General features: G+C 42.7%; 1 protein-coding gene across 4 annotated transcripts in view; it reads right to left on the bottom strand.

The window, feature by feature from the left end:
- TSPOAP1 (TSPO associated protein 1) overlaps positions 1 to 26,024 on the bottom strand; it is a 316,942-nt gene that overhangs the window by 116,948 nt on the left and 173,970 nt on the right. For all 4 annotated transcript variants that reach the window (XM_075335393.1, XM_075335394.1, XM_075335395.1 and 1 more), the window contains one exon: positions 10,210 to 10,293. In XM_075335393.1, the coding sequence (XP_075191508.1) occupies positions 10,210 to 10,293 (84 nt within the window). The remainder of the gene's footprint in view (positions 1 to 10,209; positions 10,294 to 26,024) is intronic.

Raw genomic sequence — 26,024 nt, 5'->3', positions numbered from 1 at the left:
CACACAGGACTGGGGGGGCTGCACACAGGACTGGGGGGGCTGCACACAGGACTGGGGGGGCTGCACACAGGACTGGGGGGGCTGCACACAGGACTGGGGGGGCTGCACACAGGACTGGGGGGGCTGCACACAGGACTGGGGGGCTGCACACAGGACTGGGGGGGCTGCACACAGGACTGGGGGGGCTGCACACAGGACTGGGGGGGCTGCACACAGGACTGGGGGGTGCACACAGGACTGGGGGGTGCACACAAGACTGGGGGGGGTGCACACAGGACTGGGGGGGTGCACACAGGACTGGGGGGTGGACACAGGACTGGGGGGGTGCATACAGGACTGGGGGGGTGCACACAGGACTGGGTGATGGGCTGCACAAAGGATTGTGTGGGGGTGCACAAAGGACATTGGGGGGCTGCACACAGGACTGGGGGAGGGGTGCACACAGGTTTGGGGGGGTGCAAACAGGAATACTGGGTGATGGGCTGCACACAGGACTGGGGGAGGGGTGCACACAGGACATTGGGGGGCTGCACACAGGACTGGGGGAGGGGTGCACACAGGACATTGGGGGGCTGCACACAGGACTGGGGGAGGGGTGCACACAGGACATTGGGGGGCACACTGCGCTGAGAGTTTCATGCAACTCTGGGGGAGAAGGTTTACAGAACTGGTGTGGGGAGGCACAAAGCATTGGGCAGGGCACATAGCAGCAGAGGGTCGGCGCTGGACTCACAGCAGCATTGCATTCACATCACCGGAGTGCAGGAGCCGGACACACTGCATCAGAAGGAGAAGGCAGGCACTGATCTCCGGAGGGCAGGGGGCGGACACACAACGCTGGAAGCTGTGAGGCTGCTGTAGACCCGCCCACAATTGGCACTGGCCGACGGGAGAACACATTGCAGCACAAACAGCAATGTGTGGATTTAAAGGGCCGGCGGCAGCAAGACCGCGGTGACAGCACCAGCACTGCCTCCCCCGGGAATCTGCCCGGGGGCCACATAAAAGGTCATGGCGGGCCGCATGCGGCCCGTGGGCCGGAGGTTCCCCACCCCTGTCCTAGAGCATATACTACAGCTGCTGCAGTTAAAAAGCTCATAGTTGGATTTAGGATTAAAAATGCCCCTACAGACCCAGTTTTCAGAGTTCACCCACACAGCCAAAATTGGAAGAGTTTCACCACAGAGACCCTTTAAAATAACAGAATAATAATAGTTAAAAAAAAAAAAAAAGAAGTCATCATGAACCAGGAGACAGAGCTCCAAGCGTCTGGTGAGTATGATTGCGGGGTCTTCTGTCTTCTTCCCTTTCTCTTTTGGGGGTGTCTGCTTTCTCTAATGAAGTGTCCTGCAGTATCTAACTTTTTTAGCTGCATGGACACTTTATTATTGAACCGCAACTAGGGCTTATTTTCAGGGTAGGGTTTATATTTAAGCCTTAAGCTGAAAATTCCTGCTGGGGCTTTTTTTTTGGGGGGGGAGGGGGCGCTTGTTTTTGGATACAGCCATTCAGGACCAGGGCTTGTAGGTGGGCAGGGGGTACTTGCTCTTTCTCCCCAGTTTTTGGGGATGGATAGCTGAACACTTGCATGAGAGTGTGAAGATGCTTGGTGACGCTGGTGGTGGGGGTGCTTTCACATCCTCTCTTTGCGGGGAGTCAGGCAGCCCTGTTGCTCTGGAGGGGGAGCCAGAGATCGCAGCAGAAGAGGGAGCAGGAGGAGCCTCAAGTCTTTCCTGGGTTTTCCGGTGTATGCTCCACAGAAGCTCATGTTTTTTGGGTTTTTTTCACTCCCCTTCTTTTGAGAGCCGTAACTTTTTTTATTTTTCTGTCAATCTTGCCATATAAGCTAATCACCCAACTAGAGATGTTCAAGATGTCAATATCCGAAAAACCTCACACAGCAAAAACCTCTTAAAAATATATAAATTTTCATTGAATATCCAATAAAAACATACAACAAATATATATGAATGTGCTAATGTTTTTAGTGGATATTCAAGAAAATATATATATTTTTAAGAGATTTTTGTTGTGTCAGGTTTTTCCAATCTTGCCATATAAGGGCATCATTTTTGCGGGACGAGTTGTACTTTTGAATGAAACCATTTGTTTTACCATATAGTGTACTGGAAAACAGCAAAAAAATTCCAATTCCAAAAATTCCAAGTGCAAACAAAGTGTGATTGCATGATTGCTTTGGGATATTTTATTCACCATGTTCACTATAATGGTAAAACTGATGTGTGGGTGTGATGTCTCAGGTCAGTATGAGTTCGTAGACACCAAACATGTATAGGTGTACTTTTATCTAAGGCGTTAAAAGAAAAATTCAGACGTTTGTTAAAAAAAAAAAAAAATGGCGCACTATGTGCGCCATTTTCCGTGATCGAGGCGTTCTCATTTTTTGGGTTCTATGGCTCAGTGACCTCTTATTTTTTGCGTCTCGAGCTGACTTTTTAATGGTCCCACTTTTGCACACGAGCGCCGTGTTGATTGCATGTTCTCTCATTTTGCGCAAAATTCGCAGTGAACAAAAAACGTAATTTTTTGCGTTTGGAATTTTTTTTGATGCTATGCCGTTGCTGATCGGATTAATTGGTTTTATACTTTGGGCATTTCTGAATGCTGCGATACCAAATAAGTGTATATTTTTTTAACCCTTTAATTTTTAATGGGGCTACCATGACAACCAACAGATCCACGTGATCACATCACATCACGTGACGTGACTTCTGATTGAGTTGGGTAAGATAACAGGTCTGCGACTAAAAAGCTGTTTGTTTATTTTCTGCTAATTTCCATGTATTTTGGTGTGCTGAAAATGAAAAAAATATTGAAAAAAATTCTGGACGTCAGGATTTGCCACAAAATGCAAAATTCTCTTCAAATTTAGTAAATTTTTCATATTTATTTTTTGTTTTAGGGTTTTGAAAGTCAAAATTACTATTAATTAATTCACATCAATGCATTGAAGATATATAATGCCAAAAAAAGATAACTTTCAAGGAAAAGAACTTTCAGAGTGAGCTAATGAAACCAGCATCAACATTTTGCAATCTGAATGAGAGGGCTCTGCCCGGGCTTGTTTCAATTGTTTTATCTTTGTTCTCACCTGTTCACACTTTTTAATCTCAGTTCGTGTTAGCTCTTCATATTCAACCGTGTTTCCCAAAATTAACATTATGGCTCAGCGGAAGTGTATTAATTCGCCTGACAGTTTGTTACATTTGTGGTGAATATATGGTGTTGAAGCAACAGCTGAATATTACAGACTTTGTGAAAAAGTATACTTCGCATATTTCGGACTAAAGGTACCGTCACACTAAGCGACAATCCAGCGATCCCACCAGCAACCTGACCTGGCAGGGATCGCTGGAACGTCACTACACGGGTTGCTGGTGAGCTGTCACACAGGCAGATCTCACCAGCGACCAGTGACCAGCCCCCAGCCAGCAGCGACGCGTGGAAGCGATGCTACGCTTGGTAACTATGGTAAATATCAGGTAACCAACCCGATATTTACCTTGGTTACAAGCGCACACCGCTTAGTGCTGGCTCCCTGCACTCCTAGCCAGAGTACACATCGGGTTAAATTACCCGATGTGTAGTCTGGCTATGTGTGCAGGGAGCAGGGAGCCGGCACTGACAGCGTGAGAGCAGCGGACGCTGGTAGCGAAGGTAAATATCGGGTAACCAAGGAAAGGGCTTCTTGGTTACCCGATATTTACATTGGTTACCAGCGTCCGCAGAAGCCGGCTCCCTGCTCACTGCACATTCAGTTGTTGCTCTCTCACTGTCACACACAGCGATCTGCGCTTCACAGCGGGAGAGCAACAACTAAAAAATGGTCCAGGAAATTCAGCAACAACCAACAACCTCACAGCAGGGGCCAGGTTGTTGCTGGATGTCACACACAGCAACATCGCTAGCAACATCGCTGTTACGTCACAAAAGACGTGCCTCAGCAGCGATGTTGCTAGCGATGTTGCTTAGTGAGACGTGGCCTTAAAGCTTGGAGATCAAGATAAAGCTTAGGCCCCTCAAAGTGTGCAAACTGTGTGTTGAGGACATCCGAAATTGGTTCAAGGGTAAAAAACAAGCTTTCCATTACGGGATTCCTATGGTATGGCGAGAGCAAAAGAACCATAGTGACGATTGTTTCTTTTGTTCATGTGATGTGAAAGGGTAGAATTCAAAATGGAAGTATTCCATGTCATACCCCAATATTCACTCAGCAATTCGTCCAATCCCCCATGGCACAGATATACTAGTACTCAAGGCCCCTGCTACCTTGGAAGAGATAACTATGTCCGATTAAGGTGGAGTCATGCCTGAACCAGATGAATCAAGTTCTGACTTTGAAGATGATAAAAGACCAAAATTGTTTTCCCAGGAGGAGATTAATGATTTGGTAAGAGACTTAAATCTTCCCAAAGATGCCGCTGAGTTACTCGGCTCAAGGCTCAAAAGCAAGAATTTATTGTTGCCAGGAGTGTCTTTTTCATGGTTCAGACATCGTGAAGACGAGTTCGTTCCTTACTTTGCTCAGGAAGATAAGTTGGTTTATTACATCGATGTCAAAGGTTTCATGGGTCAAATCAAAATCCAATATGATTCAGCGCAATGGTGTCTTTTTATAGATTCTTCAAAAAGAAGTCTCAAAGCAGTTTTATTCCACAACGGCGGTTTTTATGCTTCCATCCCTGTAGGTCATTCCGTACACCTCAAGGAAACCTACGAGAACTTAAAATTGGTCCTTCGTAAACTTAAATATGAAGACCACGGTTGACAAGTGTGTGGGGATTTGAAAGTCTTGTGCATGCTGCTCGGGCAACCAGCTGGGTATACCAAATACCCTTGTTTTCTGTGTCTATGGGACAGTCGAGACCAACAATCACTGGACCAAGAAGAATTGACAGCCGAGGGTGCTCACACTTGGTGAAAAAAACTTGGTGAAAAAAAAAAAAAAAACTTTGGTTCCTCCCCATAAAGTTCTTCTACCACCTCTCCACATCAAATTGGGATTGATTAACACTAGAACAACTGAGGTAGTCATTTTTACTACTTTGCACCATGTATTTCTATATAGGTTTCACGAGTCCAGTAGTTCTAGTGTTAAGCAATTCATAACATCACTTCCAAAAGATGGAGAATGCTTCAAATACTTGGTATTATAATGCTTACCACGGCCCGCTATTACATCGCGCTGTGACATTTTCACAGCGTGCTGTAAGGGGTTTACAGGCACAAACGAGTGTGTAGCGAATCCACTTGTGGTTGATAGCTGCATGTCAGCTGTTCAAATCAGTACCCAGTACATCATGAAGAGGTTAAGAACACTTATGCTTCACTTTAGGCTCTGATGGCACAACATGCAAACCACCCATATCTTGTACTTACCCCATTTCCTTGTAAAATGCCAAGCCAGGGAGCTCCCTTAAGCTCTCTTCGGTGTTCTCAGTCCGCTAGCATGGTGGGCAGTAGCAGCAGACATACTGGCTAGGGGACAGCAGCTGTGCTTTTGCACCATTTCTTCTATTGCTGTGCAACTGGTGCAGCACGATAGCCACCCCTTCTTCCGAACTGGGCACATCATACAGATGGCCTTGACTCCATGTGGGGTCTATGACCTCATCATCCCACGCATCATCTTCCACCCACTGCTCACTCCTGGTCTCCTTTTAGATCTGCACACTGCAGAAAGTAGCAACAGTTGGCTCCTGTGTTTCGTCGTCATCATAGATGTGTTGCACTGGTCTGCTGACTGTGTGTACTAGCCCTCCCACGCCCTCATACTGAACAAGTGGTTGGGCATTAGTGCCCTCAATCTCTTCCACTTTTGGTCAAGGCCAGATGGATGGACCACGGAACCCCAGCCTGCCAAGTCATCAAAAAGCAGAAGTGACTACTGCATGACTTGGGGCTCAGACTGCTTGCCTGATTTGCTAGAGGGAGACTTAGGTGGAAGACTGATGCTCATGGGTTGTAGGTATAAACGCTGCACTTTCAGCATGGCATATGATGGAAGGCAAAGCAAAAGGAACTGGAGGTACTCCCAGCCATCCAATCTAAAACTGCCTCTACTTGTTCTGGCCTCACCATTCGTGCAGAGGTTCTCGGGCCTAATAAATTACACACAATGTCCTGTCACCTGCTTGCACCATAGGAAGGTGTTTCATTTGAGCTCATAGCAGGCACATATTGATCATCTTCACGTCCTCTCCCTGCAGCAGCTCCACTATTACCAACAGTAGCTGCACGACAGGCAAGTCCCCTATTTGCTGCTCTCCTCATACGTCTCACTCCAAAAAAGTGCATAGTATTACACAGCCTGTATATAGGGAGAGTTCCCACTGCTTGTATGCAGAGTGCCCCCCACAGAGACATTTTTTAAAGTACCCCCAGAGAGCCTGGTGCAGTGGCCATAAAGAACCTTTTTTACACATAACTCCACAGAGCCTGGTGCAGACTGGCCATACAAAGCCTTTAAGGGTCTGTGCGCACGTTGCAGACATTTTCTGCAAAAAAAAACAAAACAAAAAAAAACACAAAACACCTTGTGGATGAAAAAACACCAAAAAAGCGCATGTTTTTGGTACGTTTTTTGGTACTTTTTAAAGTGATTTCAATAGCTGTAAGGGCTAAAAAAAAACCACATTAAAAAACAGATTAACAATTGACATGCTACTACTTTTTTCTGCACAAAAAACTGCAGGGTAAAAAGAAGCAACGTGTGCACAGTATTTCTAATTTCTCTTCGACTTTGCTGGGATAAGGATAGGCATCCAGATTTGGGCAACAAACTGCATGATTAACTGCACCAAAAACGCATACAAAAATTGCACACAGCCTAAGAGGACCCCCCCCATACCCTATTTTTTAGAAGACCCCCCACAAACCATTTTCTAAGAGGAGGGCAGATCAAAGTGCACCTGCGCAGGACCTCAATGTCGGTTAGTGTAGATTTTGTAGAACGTGTCATCCACACTAGCTTCAGAAGGAGGACAAAGATGGCCGAAAGAGGAGGCGCAGGACCCGGAGAACGGAGATACCCACCTAACCCATCTGCTCCATGCCGACCGTTAAGTATTATAAATATCCGATAACTGATTCTCTTTAATAGTGATTCCTGCTGCCCTGCCTGTTCTTCCTCCCCCTATTTATTCTAATTCCATTACAGAAGTGTTTTACTAAGGTAGCGTCTAAATCCCACTGGTCAGATGGACCTCTGCTGACGTCATGCCCATGTGACCAGAAGGGGCGGGGTCTCCACAAGCATAGCTGATAGAAGAATAATGCATCTTCCCCCTAAGTCCAAGTGGGAATACAGTTGATTATAATAGAAGCGGGGGTCTGGGGGTAAGACCCCCAAATGGGGGGGGGGGGCGGCGAAGCCCCCCTTGCATGAGTACAGTAGATGAGAGGAAACCACCACATCCACCAACTAAGCGGTGACGCCCACAGGTCCTTCTACCCTTTGGGATTTAGCCACAACCGTTTTACTAATGGTTGTGGCTAAATCATAATGGCTAAAAGGACCTGTGCTGATGTCATACCCATGTGACCAGATGGGGCGGTGTTTCAGCCAACATAGCCGATACCAGGAAGCAACATTATTTTTCTGTTGGCTGAGGCCCCGCTCCTTCTGGTCACATGGGTATGACGTCCGCACAGGTTCTTTTAGCCACCATGATTTATAGCCATAAAATAAAATGGAATTAGCATACATAATAGATAGTGGGAGGATGAATGGGCAGGGGGCGGAAATCACTATCAAACCCACCCCAGTGGGTGCTGTCAATCAAAAAACGGTTAATTTTACAAACTTAACTTGCTTGTGTTACAAAACCTATACATTCAATCTGAAACCTAAAGTTATGTATAGAATCAGCCTGATAGTGCCAGTATAGCACTGGCTTTAGGTTATACAGGAAATTCCTAGTGATTGCTGCACTTTAACTCTGGAGCGCAAATATGTCTCTTGATTAAACTGTGGATGCCATGTTGTATTTGTAGAGCTCTGAGGTGCAAAAGTCCCCAAAATGTCAATTTCACAAACGACATTCAATAAAAAAGTCATGTAGGGGTACCCACCTCTTCCGACAAGCCTACAACCTGCCGTAACCCTCAGTCTGATACAGCGCCGCACAATCAGCTCTACCCTAACCTACTGTATCCTCACCTATCCCTTGTAGTCTGTGAGCTTTCGCGGGCAAGGACCTCTATCTTCATGTACCGGTCTGTGTCTTGTATTGTTTATCATTATTGTACGTGTCCCTATTATGTACACCCCTTTCACATGTAAAGCGCCATGGAATTGATGGCACTATAATAATAAATAATAATAATAATAATAATAATAATAATAATACAGAGCTTAAACTCACACGTGCATCACAAAATTTTGTAACACTGTCATGAAAAGGAAAAATGATGTTCTTCCACAAAAAAGTGTTTCATTAGACCCAAATATTTCACTTTTGCAAGGTGGTAACAGGAGAAAATGGACTCTAAAATTTCTTATGGAATTTCTCTGAAGTACACATACTGTATATGGTCAGAAAATATGGTTTGGTCACTCAGCAGGGTAGGAAAGCAATTTTTGCTGGACTATATTGTGGATGCCATGTTACATTTGCAAAATCACTATAGTTATAAAGCAATGTATGAGGCTTCTGTATTCTGCCCATATATCGCTTAGTTCCTGACGTGGTCAGAGCAGTTGTTAATTGGTGGGTGTATCGGGGGTCAGACCTCCACCAATCTCATACTGTTAGCTTAATAATGGATGGCCTATCCATTATCTAGATCCTGGAGAATACCTATAAATGTGTTCTCCCCTTTGCAGAATTGCCATACATGTCAACGTTGTCTGTATTTTGGCCACACAGAGGGGGATTTTGCTCTTGGAACGTGGATTTTACAGTCTTGATTTTTGGGAGCCCTACTGATTTCCCAGCACCTTGAATCTCTGACATTATGCCAAAACAACATGATAATAACAAAGTCATATAACTATATCTGGATTTATTAATATTGTATCCCCTAATATGGGCAGTTAGCACCTGCCTCATAGCATTTTTGCCTTCTGGATCAACATGTGTTATAAGTTGAACTTGAACGAACTGGAGTTTTCTCTTAACCTTAGAGCTATGAAACTATAAGGTCTTGAACACTGTGATAATCAGGAATCCATAAGGTTATTTTTATCTGCGAATTATGAATTTATTGTCTTATAAATGGTACTCAACACAGATGTGGCAGAAAACAGCAGAAATAGGCATGAATAACTTTTGAAGGCAACATAAAAATGATTGTGACATAATATATTACCAGCCTTTGTTATATACAGCAACACGAGACCTTCCACCAGAGATAACTAACAAGTGTACATGGGTAAATAGCAAGTGTCCTGCTCGTATGGAACTAACTTATATTATTAACTTTGAATCAATATAATAAATTATCTATAATATCCCTTATTTAATTTTTATAAAACTAAAAAAGTAGGCTAAACATTTGAAACAATATAAAACAGCAATATAAAGTATTTAATGGAAAACAAGACTAAAAGAACAAAAACAACTTCAAAAAATTAAAACAAAAATTAAATTGAAAACAGTGAGCAGTTCCCATAGTAAAAGAGCACATTATATTAGTTTCACTATTTGTTTTTTATATACCTTATAGTAAGACTAGTACACACCACCACATTGGTTATTTAATAGTGGAAAGACACAGCTACGTTTACACTGAAATTAAATGGACACTACGGAAACAAACAAGTGCTCTCCTAGGTTTCCAACCTGCAACAATCTCACCTCTGTAAAATTTTTTTTTTTTTCTTATCCTTAATGGATATTCCAAGTAATAGACAAAAAAAAACAGATGTCACTTTTTTGATTCAACAGCCTGAGCGAAAACAACAAAATATCTACATGTCTTACAACTGGATTTGGTTTATATTGAATGTCAGCTCTGGTTCACTATTGTAGACACAGCCCTTAAGTCTCAGGACAGAAGAATAAAGTCAATTTTCTGAATTCAAATACTGTATTTATGTATGTAAAGTTGTTAGAAGTGACTGGATCAGAAGTGTATCCGTTTACAAATGAGGGGAAAGATTGCTTTTCTTAAGACATTCTATAATGTGGCCTCAGTCAGATGTACATATTATAGTAACATTATCAAGTGTACCGATTTCCTTACCAATTCTTCACATCTCTTCTGCTTCTTCGTCACCTCTTGCTCTAAGACTTCGCATTCTTTCCGTTTTCTACTTAATTCAAATTCCTAAAAGAATAATATCAATAAATCATCAACACTACAGAATAGGACCTATACAATTTTAGTGACTATGTTCTTATATAGACAATTATTACCAGCTGCCCTGTCCCTGCTGAAGAAAAGCTTCTCCAGAAAATGATGCAACCACCACCATGTTTCACGGTGGGGATGGTATTTTCTGGGTAGATGTGCGGTGATAGTTATGTTTTGTATTTAGTCCAAAAATTTCTACTTTAGTCTCATCTGACATCACCATGAGATCACCATCCTCACTATCATACATTGTGGTGGCAGCATCATGCTGTGGGGAGGCTTTTCTTCAGCAGGGGCAGGGTAGCTGGTCAAAGTTGATGGGAAGATGAACTGAGCCAAATACAAGGCAATTCTGGCAGAAAGCCTTTTAGAAGCTGCAAAGCATATTCATGTGTTTGAATGTCCCAGTCAAAAATCCCACTGAGAATCTGTGGCAAAACTTGAAAACAGCTATTCACAGACGCCTTCATCCAAAGTCACTGACTTAGAGTATTTTGCTAAAAAGAATGGACAAAAATTTCAGCCTCTAGATGTGCAAAGTTGGTAGAGACATACCCCAAAAGACTTGCAGCGAAAGGTGGTCCCATAAAAGTATGGACTCACGGGGGCTAATCCTAATGTACATCAAAATTTTCAGATTTACAAATGTATTTTTAAAATATTTCGAAAACCACGTAGAATTTCTTTTACACTTCACAAATACTTGCTACATTTTGTTGGTATTTCATATTAAATCCAAATACATTTAAAACAGGTATTTTCACATCCAAAATGTATTTTCTAAATATCTATCCTTACACACTAACAGCTTTTGTAATTATCTTTATTATACATTACCCTATACTATTCCCGATCTAGCTAAACTCTAAAATGTGTCCGTTTTTTTTACTGCACTTCCTATGGCGTTTTGTTCGGGAGGAGTTTCAAACGTGATGTCATAGGAGGCTGGTGCAATATTCATTCCCCGCAGCATTCATCACCCCTCAGGGCATCATCAGGGTGTAGTGCTGCAGTTGCTTACTAGTTTCTTGTATCGCAGCCCACTTTGGAGATGTCGGAGATACTGGGTGATGGATGCTGTGGGTGAGGGGAGTGCAATGCTGTCAATCTGCTATAATCATCACCACCGTAGCTTCAAAATTGTGAAAGACATAGGCAGGGGGTGGAGATCGAAGCAATGAGAAACACCAGCCCTGCCCCACAACTTTTAGCACCACCTTTCACTCGCTGTCGGCATCTTTCACAGTTAGAAGCTATAGCATTGGGAGAAAGCAGCAGAGTTGCGGTGCTGCACTTACCTCGTCCGTAGCCTCCATTACCCAGGATCCAAGACGTTTTCAGAGGGGGCAGCGATGCAAGAAACTAGTAACTAACTGCAGTGACGCCCCATGTTGACGTCCTGTTCCAGGGGGGAAGAAGAGGGGAGTGAGTGCAGCGCCAGCCTCCTGTGACTTCATATTTGAGACTACTTTCAAACAAAAAGTCACCGGAAGTACAGTAAAAAAAAAAAAAAAAAAAAACCCAAAACACAACCGTCACCACCACACATTTAGGGTTTAGCGAGATAAGGAAAAGTGCAGGGTAATGTAATTACAAAAGTGGTTTGTGTAAGGATAGATATTTATAAAAATAAATGGGTGGTCCGGCACCTAAAATGTAAGTTTGTGGGTGTAACATGAAAAGTGTGGAAAAGTTCACACGGTATAAATACATTTTCAATGCACTGTAAATTGCACAGACTTCAATTTTCTTTACATAAGATAAACTGCCCATGTATACCATTAATATTACATCAGTTACCATCACTTAAATGTGTTTTAGGGGACAATCACTTTGTCTCCTATCCATAGGACAGATGACAAATGTATGATCACTGGTGTGTGATATGTAAGATCACATGCAACTATAGCATGCTTCTAGACAGTGGTCGTACACACTACTGCTCCAGTCACACAGAATACTCTTATTATGATCGACTGTGGTCCCAGTGATAATACAAGACAACGTGACAATATCCAAGTTAAATGGTGCAAGAATAAAAGTCAGTACGTTGTATAAGGCTAAATTTGCACATCTGTTGTATACATCCATTTTTCTTGGACAGCACACCGACCCTTGAGGTTTCATGGATTCATACACGCATTAATTTTAAAAAATGCCTCCATGCGTCCGGTCTGCAACATAAGCATGTGCTATTCTCACCAGTTTTGTGGGTCAGACTCTGCTATTAACCCCTTAACCCCCGGGGCGAATGGGGGTGATTTGAACTTATTAGGTTTATTTTTTTTTAATTTCTTAAAACTTAAATTTTATTTTTTTTTACTAGTCCCCCTACGGAGCTATAAGGATCAGCAGTCTGATCGCTTGTTCATTTCTCCTGATCATAGCTGCACAGCTCAGACCAGGAGAAATGCTGCTCTTCTCTTACAGCTGCTGCTCTGTCAGCAGCAAGAGGAAGTGAGTCATGATAGCGACAAAAGTCATCACATGACCCTGTGCTGCCATGGCAGCCATCAGCTCACTGTGATGAAGGAACAGAGCCTCCGATGGTGGCCATTTACATTGTGCTGTCACATTTTGACAGGGCAATGTAAGGGTTAACAGGCGCAAGAGGATAGCGAACCACCCGCACCTGATAGCCGCACATGTCAACTGTTCAAATCAGCTGACATGTGTGGGACTCCCCATCGGCTCATCGCATCAGCCGCAGGTGATTACACCGACATTATCTAGGACGTACCTTGTATGTCCAATGTCTGTAAGAGGTTACCATCTATGGGGTACTGTTAAACATGGATGAAAAATGGAGAACATACTTTGTACTTCAGTGTTCCATTTGGGTTTCACCTGTTTTTCACTCATACATTGTTAAAGGGAATCTGTCACCAGGTTTTTGCTATGTAATCTGAAAGCAGCATGATGTAGGGACTGAGAGCCAGATTCCAGTGATGTGTGACTTAATACGTTGTGTGCTGCTGTTTCAATACAATCAATGTTTTGTCAGCAGATTATCACTAGATGACTAGGTGTCTTATGCTTCCTAGTCAACTGCTCTGGAATCAGGGTCTCAGTTCCTACATCATACTGCTCTCAAGATTACAGAGCAAAAAATTGGTAACAGATTCCCTTTAAAAATCAGTGGATACATAAAAGTATAGCCTTCACTTAAGGGGAATCTGTCATCAGGTGTTTGCCATTTCATTTAAGAGCAGCATAATGTGGAGACAGAGATCCTGACTAGAAATGAGCGAAACCAAAGTTCGGTGTTCATACCGAACACAGAATAAACCAGAAAAAACAAACAAACAGAGTTCGGGTTCGGAGTTCAGGTACTTTACATATGCTGACCACTAGAGCGAATATCGCTGTGCTCAGGTACACTCGGTGCTCATCCCAGTGCCAGCTGTTTGCAGTGTTTGAAAGGCTTGCACTGGGGGTAACAACCGCATTATCGGATATAGTGTGCATGTGGGTAGAGACCTGAACTGCCCAATTAGTGACTTCGATTGGGGTTCAGATAAAGTTCAATTTGGGACCCAGACTTGATCTACAATCGGCTGATCTCGCCGATCCGAACTTCCATGGGTCCACTCATCTCTAATCCTGCCTCCAGCGATGTCATGTACTTGACTGCTTGCTGTAGTTTCACTAATATTACAGTTTTATCAGTAGCAGAAAATCAGTGGAGGACTATCAAACTTGCTTCCATGTAGTCCTCTATATTTATGACCAATGTATAACCCCATCCTCACCACTGAATGACTGCTTTTTGTGTTCACTGTGCATAGGCAGAAAGTTAGCAACCAGTGGTGTGGGCATGGTTACACAGAGCTGAGCATTCAGAAAAGTTGTAGATCTTCTACCGCAGATAAAAGTTTTTAATCAAAACTACAGAAAGCAGCCTAATAAGTGACACATCAGAGTCTCTGCCCGTAGATGACGCGGTTCTCAGATGTGACTAAAAGGTAGTGACAGATTCCCTTTAAATACACACGGATGCAAAGTAAAGGCAGGGACGACATAAGAGAAAAATAGCAACTTTTACAAGTACAGTATGTGTGAATGTAGCCTAATTAAGTACGCAAAAACATTAACCAATGTACTTATTCACTTCTTCCTTTAGCAGTTCCAAGTTTCTCCAGCACAGGCGTACGTTATAATTCTGTGCAGATGCTATTTTATCACACTGATTTCTCATACTCTTAAGTTACCTTTTCCACTTAAATATGTTTACAACAAGAGAATACATAATCATTACTATTACTGGAAATTCTTCCTTGACCTGGACACCTCATCACCCACTAACCATACAATATGTTACAAGGGCCGTACAGCCTGAACCAGCAAACAGACTGCTAAGCGTTACTCATCGCTTTATCTGGTGCTGGATTGCCACGGTGCTGGCAGCGGAGGAAAGAACAGCAGATTGACAGCAAGTGATCTAATTTATGTTGTTCATGCCTGAATATTTTTACTTCTTCTAAAGCGGACAATTTTTTTTTATACAGTGTCCTAATATGCTGATTTTTATGGTCTTTATCAAGGGGGCAAATTATACAGGGCAGCCTAAACCCCCCCCCCCTCCGGTGAGCAATGCCCACTTGGTAAAGACCATAAAAATCACTATATTAGGACTCTAAATAAAAAGGCCCATATCTCTGGGAACAATTGGCAAAAAAAGTATAGGACACTTTAGACCACTATATAAACAATTTACAGGTGTGTGAATGTGAGAAGTCTTTATGACAGGACAGCTAGCCATGTAGATGATCTTGGGCCAAGATTCATTTCTGTTGACACCTCTATACACATACAAGATAGCAAAAAATTGAGTTTGCATGTTCACCTCATTAGCAAGAGAAGTTGCTCAACATCTCCAAAGCGCGCCATTTTAAAAGGGGGTTTTACACAGTTTCTGGCGTATAATGGCAAGCACTGGGTACAAATAATAAAATCAGGTGGGTTCCCCCTTTCTATGGGATCAGTGGCAGCTCTTCATCACTCCACTTACTGTTTACTGGCTGTAAGCGGTGATATCACGACTACAGAGCACAGCAGCTGTGCCAATATAGATGGCATAAAACGCGTAGATGGTATGCAGTGGAGCTACAGTATGTGCAGCAGGAGTGAGATCACTGCTACAGGCCAGAGCAGTGCCGGAGAGCAGATGCTGGAGCCGGTAAGGGCGAGTATTATTTGGTTTTATTATTTTAAAGGGAACCCGCCAGCCGATTCATGCACAAGAACTACAGAAGGCATGAGTCGGACACAGGTTGCGTTCTTGCAGTCGTGCAGGTTTTGCTTGCGATGTTGCAGAGAATATAGAGCTGGAAAAGCCGACCAGCCCTTCTTAGAGGTGTGGGTTGTGGTAGCTGCCCGGCAGCTTCTCCTCGCTCGTCATCAAAAAAGTTCTCTCCCTGAACACACATGGGGAGAGACCTGTGAGTGGAGTCACAAGGAGCGGGCTGGGGAGAAGTGCGGGCTACCGGCTTCTTTGACTAGTCATTAGGACTCAATCCCCTGTTGGCTTTTCTAAGCATGGATTTCTCTCCAACACCACAGTGTTTCAGATAATAGCTGGGGGGGGTGCATAGTTAACACCTCCCTCTGTTAGAATTAACATAAGTATTATACAATCGATTTAACTTTTCACTAGCAGGACCTGTGTGAGGTCATACCCATGTGACCAGAACGGGCGGGGCCTCAGCAAACAGAAAAATGTTGCTTCCTGGTATCAGCTTTGTTGGCTGAGGCCCCGCCCCTTCTGGTGACATGGGTATGACCTCACACAGGTCCTGCTAGTGAAAAGTTACATAGATTGTATAATACTTATGCTCATTCTAACAGGGGGAGGGGATAACTATGCATGCACCCCCCCAGCTATTACCTGATCCTCAGCTGCTGTCACTCAAGAAGCTGCCGATTTTATAAACTTTACTTTCTTGGATCTCAAAAGCTATATATCCGAGCTGACTACTACAGGTATGTAGAGAATCTGCCTGATAGTGCCAGTATAGCACTGTCTTTAGCTTATATACGAAAATCCTGGTGATTGGTTCCCTTTAAAGCATGTAAAAGGTTAGAAAAACCTGTGCGTTTTCCATGCTTGTTTATGGAATTTTCATTATGTGCTTTTCGTTTCATGCTGAATGATACACGTTCAGTGGAGAAAACATCGCCAAGTACTACACCACAGATAGAAATGCTGGCGGCATGTGCTGAGAAATGTTAGGAGTAGAGGAGCAGCAGGAAGATAACAGACTTGGTCAGATATAGATACAGTGAGGAAAAAAAGTATTTCATTAGCCACCAGTTGTGCAAGTTCTCACACTTAAAAAGATGAGAGAGGCCAGTAATTGACATCATAGATAGACCTCAACTATTAGAGACAAAATAAGAAAACAAATCCAGAAAATAACCTTGTCTGATTTGGCAAGTTTTTGTTGTTTTTTTTTGCAAATTATGGTGGAAAATAAGAATTTAGTCATCTAAAAATATGCAAAATTTCTGTCTATCACAGACCTGTAACAACTTCTTTAAGAGGCTCCTCAGTCGTCCACTCATTACCTGTAGTAATGGCACCTGCTTGAACTGGTTATCAGCATAAAAGACACCTGTCCACAACCTCAAAGTCACACTCCAAAGAGAATGTCATATGGCCTGATAAAACCAAAGTAGAACTGTTTAGTAGAACCACAACTCGTCGTGTTTTGAGGAGACAGAATACTGAGTTGCATCCAAAGAACACCATGAAGCATGGGGGTGGCAACATCATACTTTGGGGCTGTTTCTCTGCAAAGGGACAAGGACGACTGATCCGTGCATGTGAAAAAATGAATGGGGCTATGTATCGTGAGATTTTGAGTGCAAACCTTCTTCGATCATCAACAGCATTGAAGATGAAACGAGGCTGGGTCTTTCTGCATGATAATGATCCCAAGCACACCGCCAGGGCAACGAAGGAGTGGCTTCATAAGAAGCATATGAAGGTCCTGTTGTGGCCTAGCCAGTCTCCAGATCTCAACCCCATAGAAAACTTTTGGAGGGAGTTAACAGTCCGTGTTGCCCAGCGACAGACCTAAAACATCACTGCTATAGAGAAAATCTGCATGGAGGAATGGGCCAACATACCACCAACAGTGTGTGCCAACCTTATAAAGACTTACAGAAAACGATTGACCTTTGTCATTGCCAACAAAGGATATATAACAAAATATTGATATGAACTTTTGTTATTGACTAAATACTTAATTTTTCCACCATAAATTGCACAAAAAAAAAATCTTGCCAAATCAGACAAGATGATTTTCTGGATTTGTTTTCTCATTTTGTCTCTCGTAGTTGTGGTCTACCTATGATGTCAATTACAGGCCTCTCTCATCATTTTAAGTGGGAGAACGTGCACAATTGGTGGCTGACTAAATACTTTTTTCCCCACTGTATTTTCATCACTAAGGCCCAGAGTGTTCCAGTTGGAGTTCTTTTAAACTTAAAATTCTCTGCCTACAACATGCGACCAGGTTATCACTTCCAGAATTTGTCTCAAAAAAGATGACCCTTCTCAAAATGCTCCCAAGACTCCAGTTAAACAGTGACGTAAATCATGTTAGTCCAGGCAGAAGAGTATTACATGACGGCCATTCTAAAGAACAGCTGCCCATAAAATACAAGTCATCTCATATTTGCCAGAACTTGAGCCACTACAGAGCATCGCTCCACTCGGTCATATAGACAGAAAGCCCTGAGTGGAGAGCACCCCCATAATACCCACATGCACTCATAAGGTGTAAGGACAAAGGTGGTTCTTTAAAGAATCCCCTTTAAATCAAAGAATACAATTTTGATAAAAAGATTCAGGAAATAACCAGAAGATACTAGCACCGGTACAGGAAGGCACTAAGCTACTGACGTTACCATGTCACAGGTCTACTATTCCACATAAACTTCTTTTACAAGTTACTTGAATTGTGGAAAGACCGTGTCCTTGACAGTGATGACAACCGGACACAGAACGGGTCCTAAACTGCTATCAAGTGTTTGAGGTTTTCTTTATTTGTATATACAGGAATGTAAGGACACAGCCTGACTAGGCCCGGATTTGTCGCCACATCCAGGCACCCCAAAGGTTTTAAAACAAGAGAGTATTTTTTCATTCAAATTGTAATTTTGTTGCAAGATAATCATTATCAACCGTTTATCACTGTCTAACTTTTCAGATTAAGAATAATGAATCCACGGCAGCATTGCTCTCAATCATACTATGGTAAAGGGTGGCAGGAAGGCCCATCTCTGTCACCAGTTCTCTAAATGTGCAATTATTCGCAACCTTGACGATTATGGTCTTCGACAGTAAAAATGGTTGTTGCTGCCTGAATCCGAGGCCTCAAAAATTCTGGTAGGAAGGTTAAGTGACATTTATTTAAGGCTTAATGTTATGTAGCTACTATCATCCAAACCTACGATGTCTAGAAATGCTACAAGAGGCTGAAACGTTCCTACCTGAAAATCTCATATGTCCTGTTTGATGCCGGCAATCCACCAAGAAGTAGAGTTATTCCCAATCCTCACTGCTACCACAGCAACCAAAGGGATTAAGTGGATGAGACCACAGAGCACGCAGGGGAGAAGGGCACACGAGAAATGGCTGAGGGCCAGGTACAGCAAGATGCTACACAATCAATCAGTAGCCATACTTCTGTACTGACACAGATCCGAGCCTCTTATATGAGACAGACCTCCCTAGCTTTATAGATTTTATTTGCTTCCTGACAACATCTGCTGTGCTCTCATACATAGTGGAACAAGCTTAAATCCCTAAAGGCTGTCCTTAGCAGGTGTCATGAGTGACAGCACGCAAAATCCTCTTCTGCACTACAGCACGTCCCTGTGTGTCACTGGCCACCTCTACTAGGAAGCATGAGATCTGTTACACCAACTATCGTCCTAGAGAGCAGAAAGGAAGATGAAAACAGCAAAGGAAAGATGCACGAAAATCAGACAGAAGGCTTTTTCATTAGGGATTTTCCTTTTTATGGGCTTCAACCTGCCTGTACCAGAAACCATCCGGCTGCACTTACAGCTGAGCTGCTTCAGAGAAGAACGAAGGATTGTGATTATAAGGCTATGTTCACACTGGGCATTTTTTTGCATGTTTTTTTCATTGGCTGTATGCAAATAAAATCTAATAAAAAGCTGTTTTTGAGAGGACGAACAAAACCTGACATTGCAGCGATCTGATGCACGCACTTACTTTTTATTCCTTACTGAAATAGGAAACTGCTGAGTGAGCTTTTCAAAGAAGCAACATGTCAGCTCTTTCAGGGTTTTTTGCTGCTTTTTTCACCAGTAAAACCAATGAGTGGCAAAAAGGTAGCTGCGTTTTTTTTCTGCTTTTTTGATGACTGAAACTAGTTTTATTTAAACACAATGTAGACAAATGACACCAAAATCGGGGGAGAAAAACCATGGTGAAAAGAAACTGCATTAAAAAAAAAAAACAAACAACAACAAACGACAGCTTTTTTTTTACTGCTCAGATATAAAGTTTTGCGGCCTCCCAAAAAGCAACAAAAACAAAGCAAAAATGCCCTCTGTGAACATAGCCCAAGAGTTCGATTTAAGAATCTTGAATATCAATAGTAAATTTTAATAAGTCCATAATTAACTAAAAACAATGTTTCTCTGCATTTATAAGCAATATGTACTGAAGGCTTGAAGTGGTGGAGCAATATAATGTGGCAACAAAATAGAAAGACAACATGTACTACATAAAGAAGAGCTGCAATGGTCGTTTCTTAAAAGATCTTTGGTGGGAGAAAAATAAAAATAAAAAATATGTATGATATATACATGTATGATAGTTTATATAATATACATATTATATATATATATATATATATATATATATATATATATATATATATATATATATATATATATATATATATATATATATATATATATATATATATATATATATATATATATATATATATATATATATATACACACACACACATATAAAAAAATATATATATATGTGTGTATATATTATATATATTATATTGGAATCCTTATTTTAATTGGTGTTATTCAATGTGACATGGCCTCCACACTCCATTCAGCTGACATACAGCTCAAATTCAGAAAAGTCGTGTTAAGCAATGCCATGCAATACTAGTATGGTGCACATTAGGGAGTTACTAAATAGTAAAGTACAAAGTACAAAAGAGTGTTTTCATATACATTTAATAAAATATTCTCAACATGTTTATTAAGCGGCATCATGCCATACTGGTATTACTGAGAATTGGTCACCAGCACTTTACTGCAGTGTTTTCTGCAGAGAAATGCCATAATGTGTCATACTGTCATTACTTTGATTTTTTTGTTTTTTTCTTACTAGCTCTGGTAATGTTGTCCGTTTACAATTTTAGACAGACCTGATTGTAACAGACACAGATTTAATTGGAGAATACAAATCTATATCTGAAGTCCATCATCAGGAATGCGCCACTATGAAAGGGAAAGCACCAATGCCCCAGTATGTACTCAGATACACTAAATCATGGAGGCATCTTGGCGGTAAGCAAACATTACAAAGGAATATGTTTGATAAACCTTTTAATCCTATGTACACACAAATCCAGAATACAGAATGAAAGGTATTACTTGCTCTGTCTAAGGCTATGTGCGCACAGTGCGTTTTTCGCGGCGTTTTTGCGCGTTTTTCGGGTGCGTTTTTGGCCTCAAAACTGCAGGACTTTGCTTCCCCAGCAAAGTCTATGAGTTTTCATTTTTGCTGACCGCACACATCTGGTTTTTTTACCTGCGTTTTTGAGTTAAAAAAAAAAAATGGACATGTCAGTTCTTTCCTGCGTTTTTCTGCATTTTCCCCCCATGCAATGCATTGGCAAAACGCAGAGATCAAAAACGCAGCAAAACGCAGCCAAAAACGCACCAAATCACGGCAAAAACGCATGCGTTTATTGATGCGTTTTTTCGACGCAGGTGCGTTTTTAGCGGCCAAAAATGCACAAAAACGCAGCGTCAAAAAGACGCAGTGTGCGAACCTAGCCTTACAGTAAGACCTCAAGTGCCTAAAAATCCAGCAAATTAGAAAGATTAAAGCTGACTTCCAAAATAGAGTTTTGTCTGGCCCTGGAAGGTATACTAGTCACCAGTCTGAAATACATGCTATTTGTCTAACCTAGGAAATAAAACAAAATACTAAGAACGCCTATCTTTCCCATGTATTACCTCTATTTTTTTTCCCATTTATGAGACGTGCTTCTACAATCAGATAAGATCTATTAGACAGAAATGAGCCCCATCTCCTGCACGCCGAGGGCATTAACGCATTGTGAATTTATTAAAACCATTAATGCACTCGCTTGCACAAACTAGAAACAGATCAAGTCTCAATGGACTTGACTAATACATTCTGCTTTCCTTATAAATCCAGGATTTAATCCTCCAGCAAATCTCAAAGTTTAACCTTTATCTTTTCATAATAAAGGCCCAGTCACACTAAACAACTTACCAGCGATCCCAACAACGATCCAACCTGATAGGGATCGCTGGTAAGTTGCTAGGAGGTTGCTGGTGAGATGTCACACTGCGACGCTCCAGCGATCCCACCAGCAACCTGACCTGGCAGGGATTGCTGGAGCGTGGCTACACGAGTTGCTGGTGAGCTCACCAGCAACCAGTGTCCCAGCCCCCAGCCAGCAGCGCCGCGTGGAAGATGCTGCGCTTGGTAACTAAGGTAAATATCGGGTAACCAACCCGATATTTACCTTGGTTACCAGCGCATGCAGCTACACGTGCAGGGAGCAGGGAGCAGCGCACACTGCTTAGCGCTGGCTCCCTGCTTTCCTAGTTACAGCACACATTGGGTTAATTACCCGATGTGTGCTGTAGCTACACGTGCACAGAGCAGGGAGCAGCGCACACCGCTTAGCGCTGGCTCCCTGCTCTCCTAGCTAAAGTACACATGGGGTTAATTACCTGATGTGTCCTGCAGCTACATGTTCACAGAGCAGGAGCCGGCACTGACAGCTGAGAGCGGCGGAGGCTGGTAATAAAGGTAAATATCGGGTAACCAAGGACAGGGCTTCTTGGTTACCGATGTTTACCGTGGTTACCAGCGTCCGCAGAAGCCGGCTCCTGCTGCCTGCACATTTAGTTGTTGCTCTGTCGCTGTCACACACAGCGATCTGTGCTGCACAGCGGGAGAGCAACAACTAAAAAATGGCCCAGGACATTCAGCAACAACCAACGACCTCACAGCAGGGGCCAGGTTGTTGCTGGATGTCACACACAGCAACATCGCTAGCAACATCGCTGCTACGTCACAAAAGTTGTTCGTTAGCAGCGATCTTGCTAGCGATGTTGCTTAGTGTGACGGGGCCTTAAGTTCAGAAATCCTTCTAAAGTTTTTCTCTACGACGAATGTTCCTCAGAGACATACAAATACAAACCGCCTTTGACCACCTATGTAATGCTAGAGCTGCTCACATCATACAATCATGGGAAAAAGAAAGTACACCCTCCTTCAATTCTAGATTTCATCAGGGTCCAAGTAAGGTGCCCATATTCTTAAAGAGTCATTGACCAAGCATCTACTTCTCTCAAACCCCCAATACATAAGTATGCTCGGGTCAGGAGACCCCATAAGCTCTAACTGACTCAAGATGTTAAATCCTTAAAAAATAACCAAAAATTAACATTTTGTGCAAATAATTTAATAGTAAGAACTCATCAAAAAGAAATGCAGTAATAAAATACCTTGGAATGTTATAATATTCTTTTTAACATTAACTGTGTCATTACACATGTGAGCCACCTGTTATTTGCCATAAATCAGCTATTTGTGTGTTTTGGGAAATAAATAAAACAATGTAAAAACTCCTAAATATTCTTAGATATTTCCTCACTTTATTCTGCTTGTTGTTATTATCAGATGACATCTGATAGACACAAACAAACCTACTAAGGCACCCCCTGAGTACATTACTCAGGCTTTGAGGATTTATTAAACCCATTATTGAAACTCATTGGGAGTGTGGTCCAGAATATTCAATCCAAACCACTTAATGCTCAGAGATATAAGACCAAACCCCCCCCCCTAAACAATGGGGTATGCAGTGCTGTGCCAAGAATGAGCATGGAAGTGAATTGCAGTCTAGTTATGGGTAACTTGTAACTAAAGGTACCGTCACACTAAGCGACGCTCCAGCGATCCCACCAGCAACCTGACCTGGCAGGGATAGCTGGAGCGTCGCTACACTGGTTGCTGGTGAGCTGTCACACAGGCAGATCTCACCAGCAACCAGTGACCAGCCCCCAGCCAGCAGCGACGCGTGGAAGCGATGCTGCGCTTGGTAACTAAGGTAAATATCGGGTAACCAACCCGATATTTACCTTGGTTACCAGCGCACACCGCTTAGCGCTGGCTCCCTGCACTCCTAGCCAGAGTACACATCAGGTTAATTACCCGATGTGTACTCTGCTACGTGTGCAGGCAGCCGGCTTCTGCGGACGCTGGTAACCACGGTAAACATCGGGTAACCAAGAAGCCCTTACCTTGGTTAACCGATATTTACCTTAGTTACCAGCGTCCGCTGCTCTCACACTGCCAGTGCCGGCTCCCTGTTCCCTGCACTCCTAGCCACAGTACACATCGGGTTAATTACCCGATGTGTAGTCTGGCTATGTGTGGATGAGAAGGAAAGGGGCAGCCACTAGCAGCTTAATAAGGGGCTTCTAGCTTAGCTCACATTCCTAGAGACACAGAGGGAAGAGTTTTCTTACAGTTTCTCTTATATCTGCAAATGGGAGAGAGTCTTTGACGAATAAATAGGCAGTGCTTATATAGATATATGAGCGAAGCCTAGCTGATCCATAAGCCTGGTGTTATCACTAGGGGATTGCTAGTGTCGTACCAGCAAAGAGGGAAAATATCATTATTAGGGTGCATGCCCACAATCAGGGTTCCCAGCACTTTGGATGGAGCATGTTTCCGCTGCATCCAAAACGTTGCTATGTACAGTATAAGCACAGTGGATGGGATTTCTAGAAATCCAATGCCCAATGTGCGTGTGCGGCCTGCAGCGAAAACTGACCTGCGGTGTGGCTTTCCCAACTTTTGCTGAGGAGTCTCAAGCATCCTCTGTAGGGAGAACACAAGAGACCGCAGTGCCCCAAACCCTGATCGTGGGCATGAGCACAGCTGCGGTCTCCTGCGGAGGAGACTCGCGGCCTCGCAGGTCAGGACCGGCTACGTCCAGGACACAGCAGGTCCTGATCGTTAACACATACCCTTACTGCAGTGTAAAATCTGTATGGTTTGTGTAAAGCAGGTTTCTAATGTGTGAGTGTTTTGGATCTGAGGTGTGCGAACTGTACCTACTGCATGTACGCTTGGGTCCAGAAATATATGGACAGCGACAAGTTTTGGCATTTGAGTGGTTTACCAAAACATGTTCAAGATACAGTTATATCATCAAAATGGGCTTAAAGTGCAGACTCCGGTTTAATTTGAGGGTATTCACATCGTAACTGGAAAAAGGATTAAGGATTTACTGCTCTTTAATAAGTAGCTGCCTCTTTTTCAAGGAACCAAAGTTAGACAATTAGCTCAAAAGCGCTTAGATGTGCTACATAGGCTACTCCCTCATTAACCCAGCAACAGGTAAAAGGTCTGGAGCTGATTTGCATTTGGAAGTTGTGCTCTCAATGGAAGAGAAATAAACCATCATCAGGCTGAAAAAAAAGAAATCCATCAGAGAGCTATTGGACTGGTCAAATCAACAGTTTGGTGAAGTCTGAAATAAAAAAATAAAATAAAAAAAAGGACACCGATAAGCTTGGAGCTCAAAAAGTCCTGGACATCCATGGAAGACAACAGTAGTGGACAATCGCAGAATCCTTTCCATGGTGAAGAAAACCCTCTTCACAACATCCACCCAAGTGAGGAACACTCCAGGAAGTAGGTGTTTCAGTATCCAAGTCTACCATAAAGAGAAGACTTCACGAGAACAAATACAAAGGGTTCAACACAAGGTGCAAACCATTAATCAGCCTTAAAAATAAAAAGGCCAGATTAGATGTTTTTTTTTAACAAAGTCTAAAGAAGCTGCCCAGTTCCGGAAAAGCATTCTTGGATAGATGAAACCAAGATCAACCTGTATCAGAATGATGGGAAAAATAAAGTATGGAGAAAGCTTGGAACGGCTCATGGTACCGGTGATACATGGTGGAGGCAGTGTGATGACCGGGCATGCATGGCTTCCAATGGCGCTGGGTCAGTGGTGTTTATTGATGATGTGACTGAAGACAGAAGCAGCTGGATGAATGCTGAAGTGTACAGGGCTGTACTTTCTGCTCAGATTCAACCAAATACTGCACAGTTGATTGTCCATCTCTACTCTGAAGCTCTGTCCAATGACCCAAAACATACTGTGAAAGCTACACAGGACTTTTTTTTTTTTTTTTTTTTTAAAGGCAAAAAAGTGGAATATTCTGCAATGGTAGAGTCAATCACCAGACGTCAAACCCATCGAGCTCCATTTCACTTGTGTAAGACAAAACAGAAGGCAGAAAGACCCACAAACAAGCAACAACTGAAGTCAGCTGCAGTAAAGCAACACAGAGGAAATCAGCATTGGTGACATCCATGGCTTCCAGACTTCAGACAGTCA

Source organism: Anomaloglossus baeobatrachus, chromosome 2 (assembly GCF_048569485.1).
Source record: "Anomaloglossus baeobatrachus isolate aAnoBae1 chromosome 2, aAnoBae1.hap1, whole genome shotgun sequence".
Taxonomy (NCBI): Eukaryota; Metazoa; Chordata; class Amphibia; order Anura; family Aromobatidae; genus Anomaloglossus; species Anomaloglossus baeobatrachus.
The sequence above is the reverse complement of the archived record's forward strand: the minus strand, read 5'-3'. Positions and strand labels throughout refer to the sequence as shown.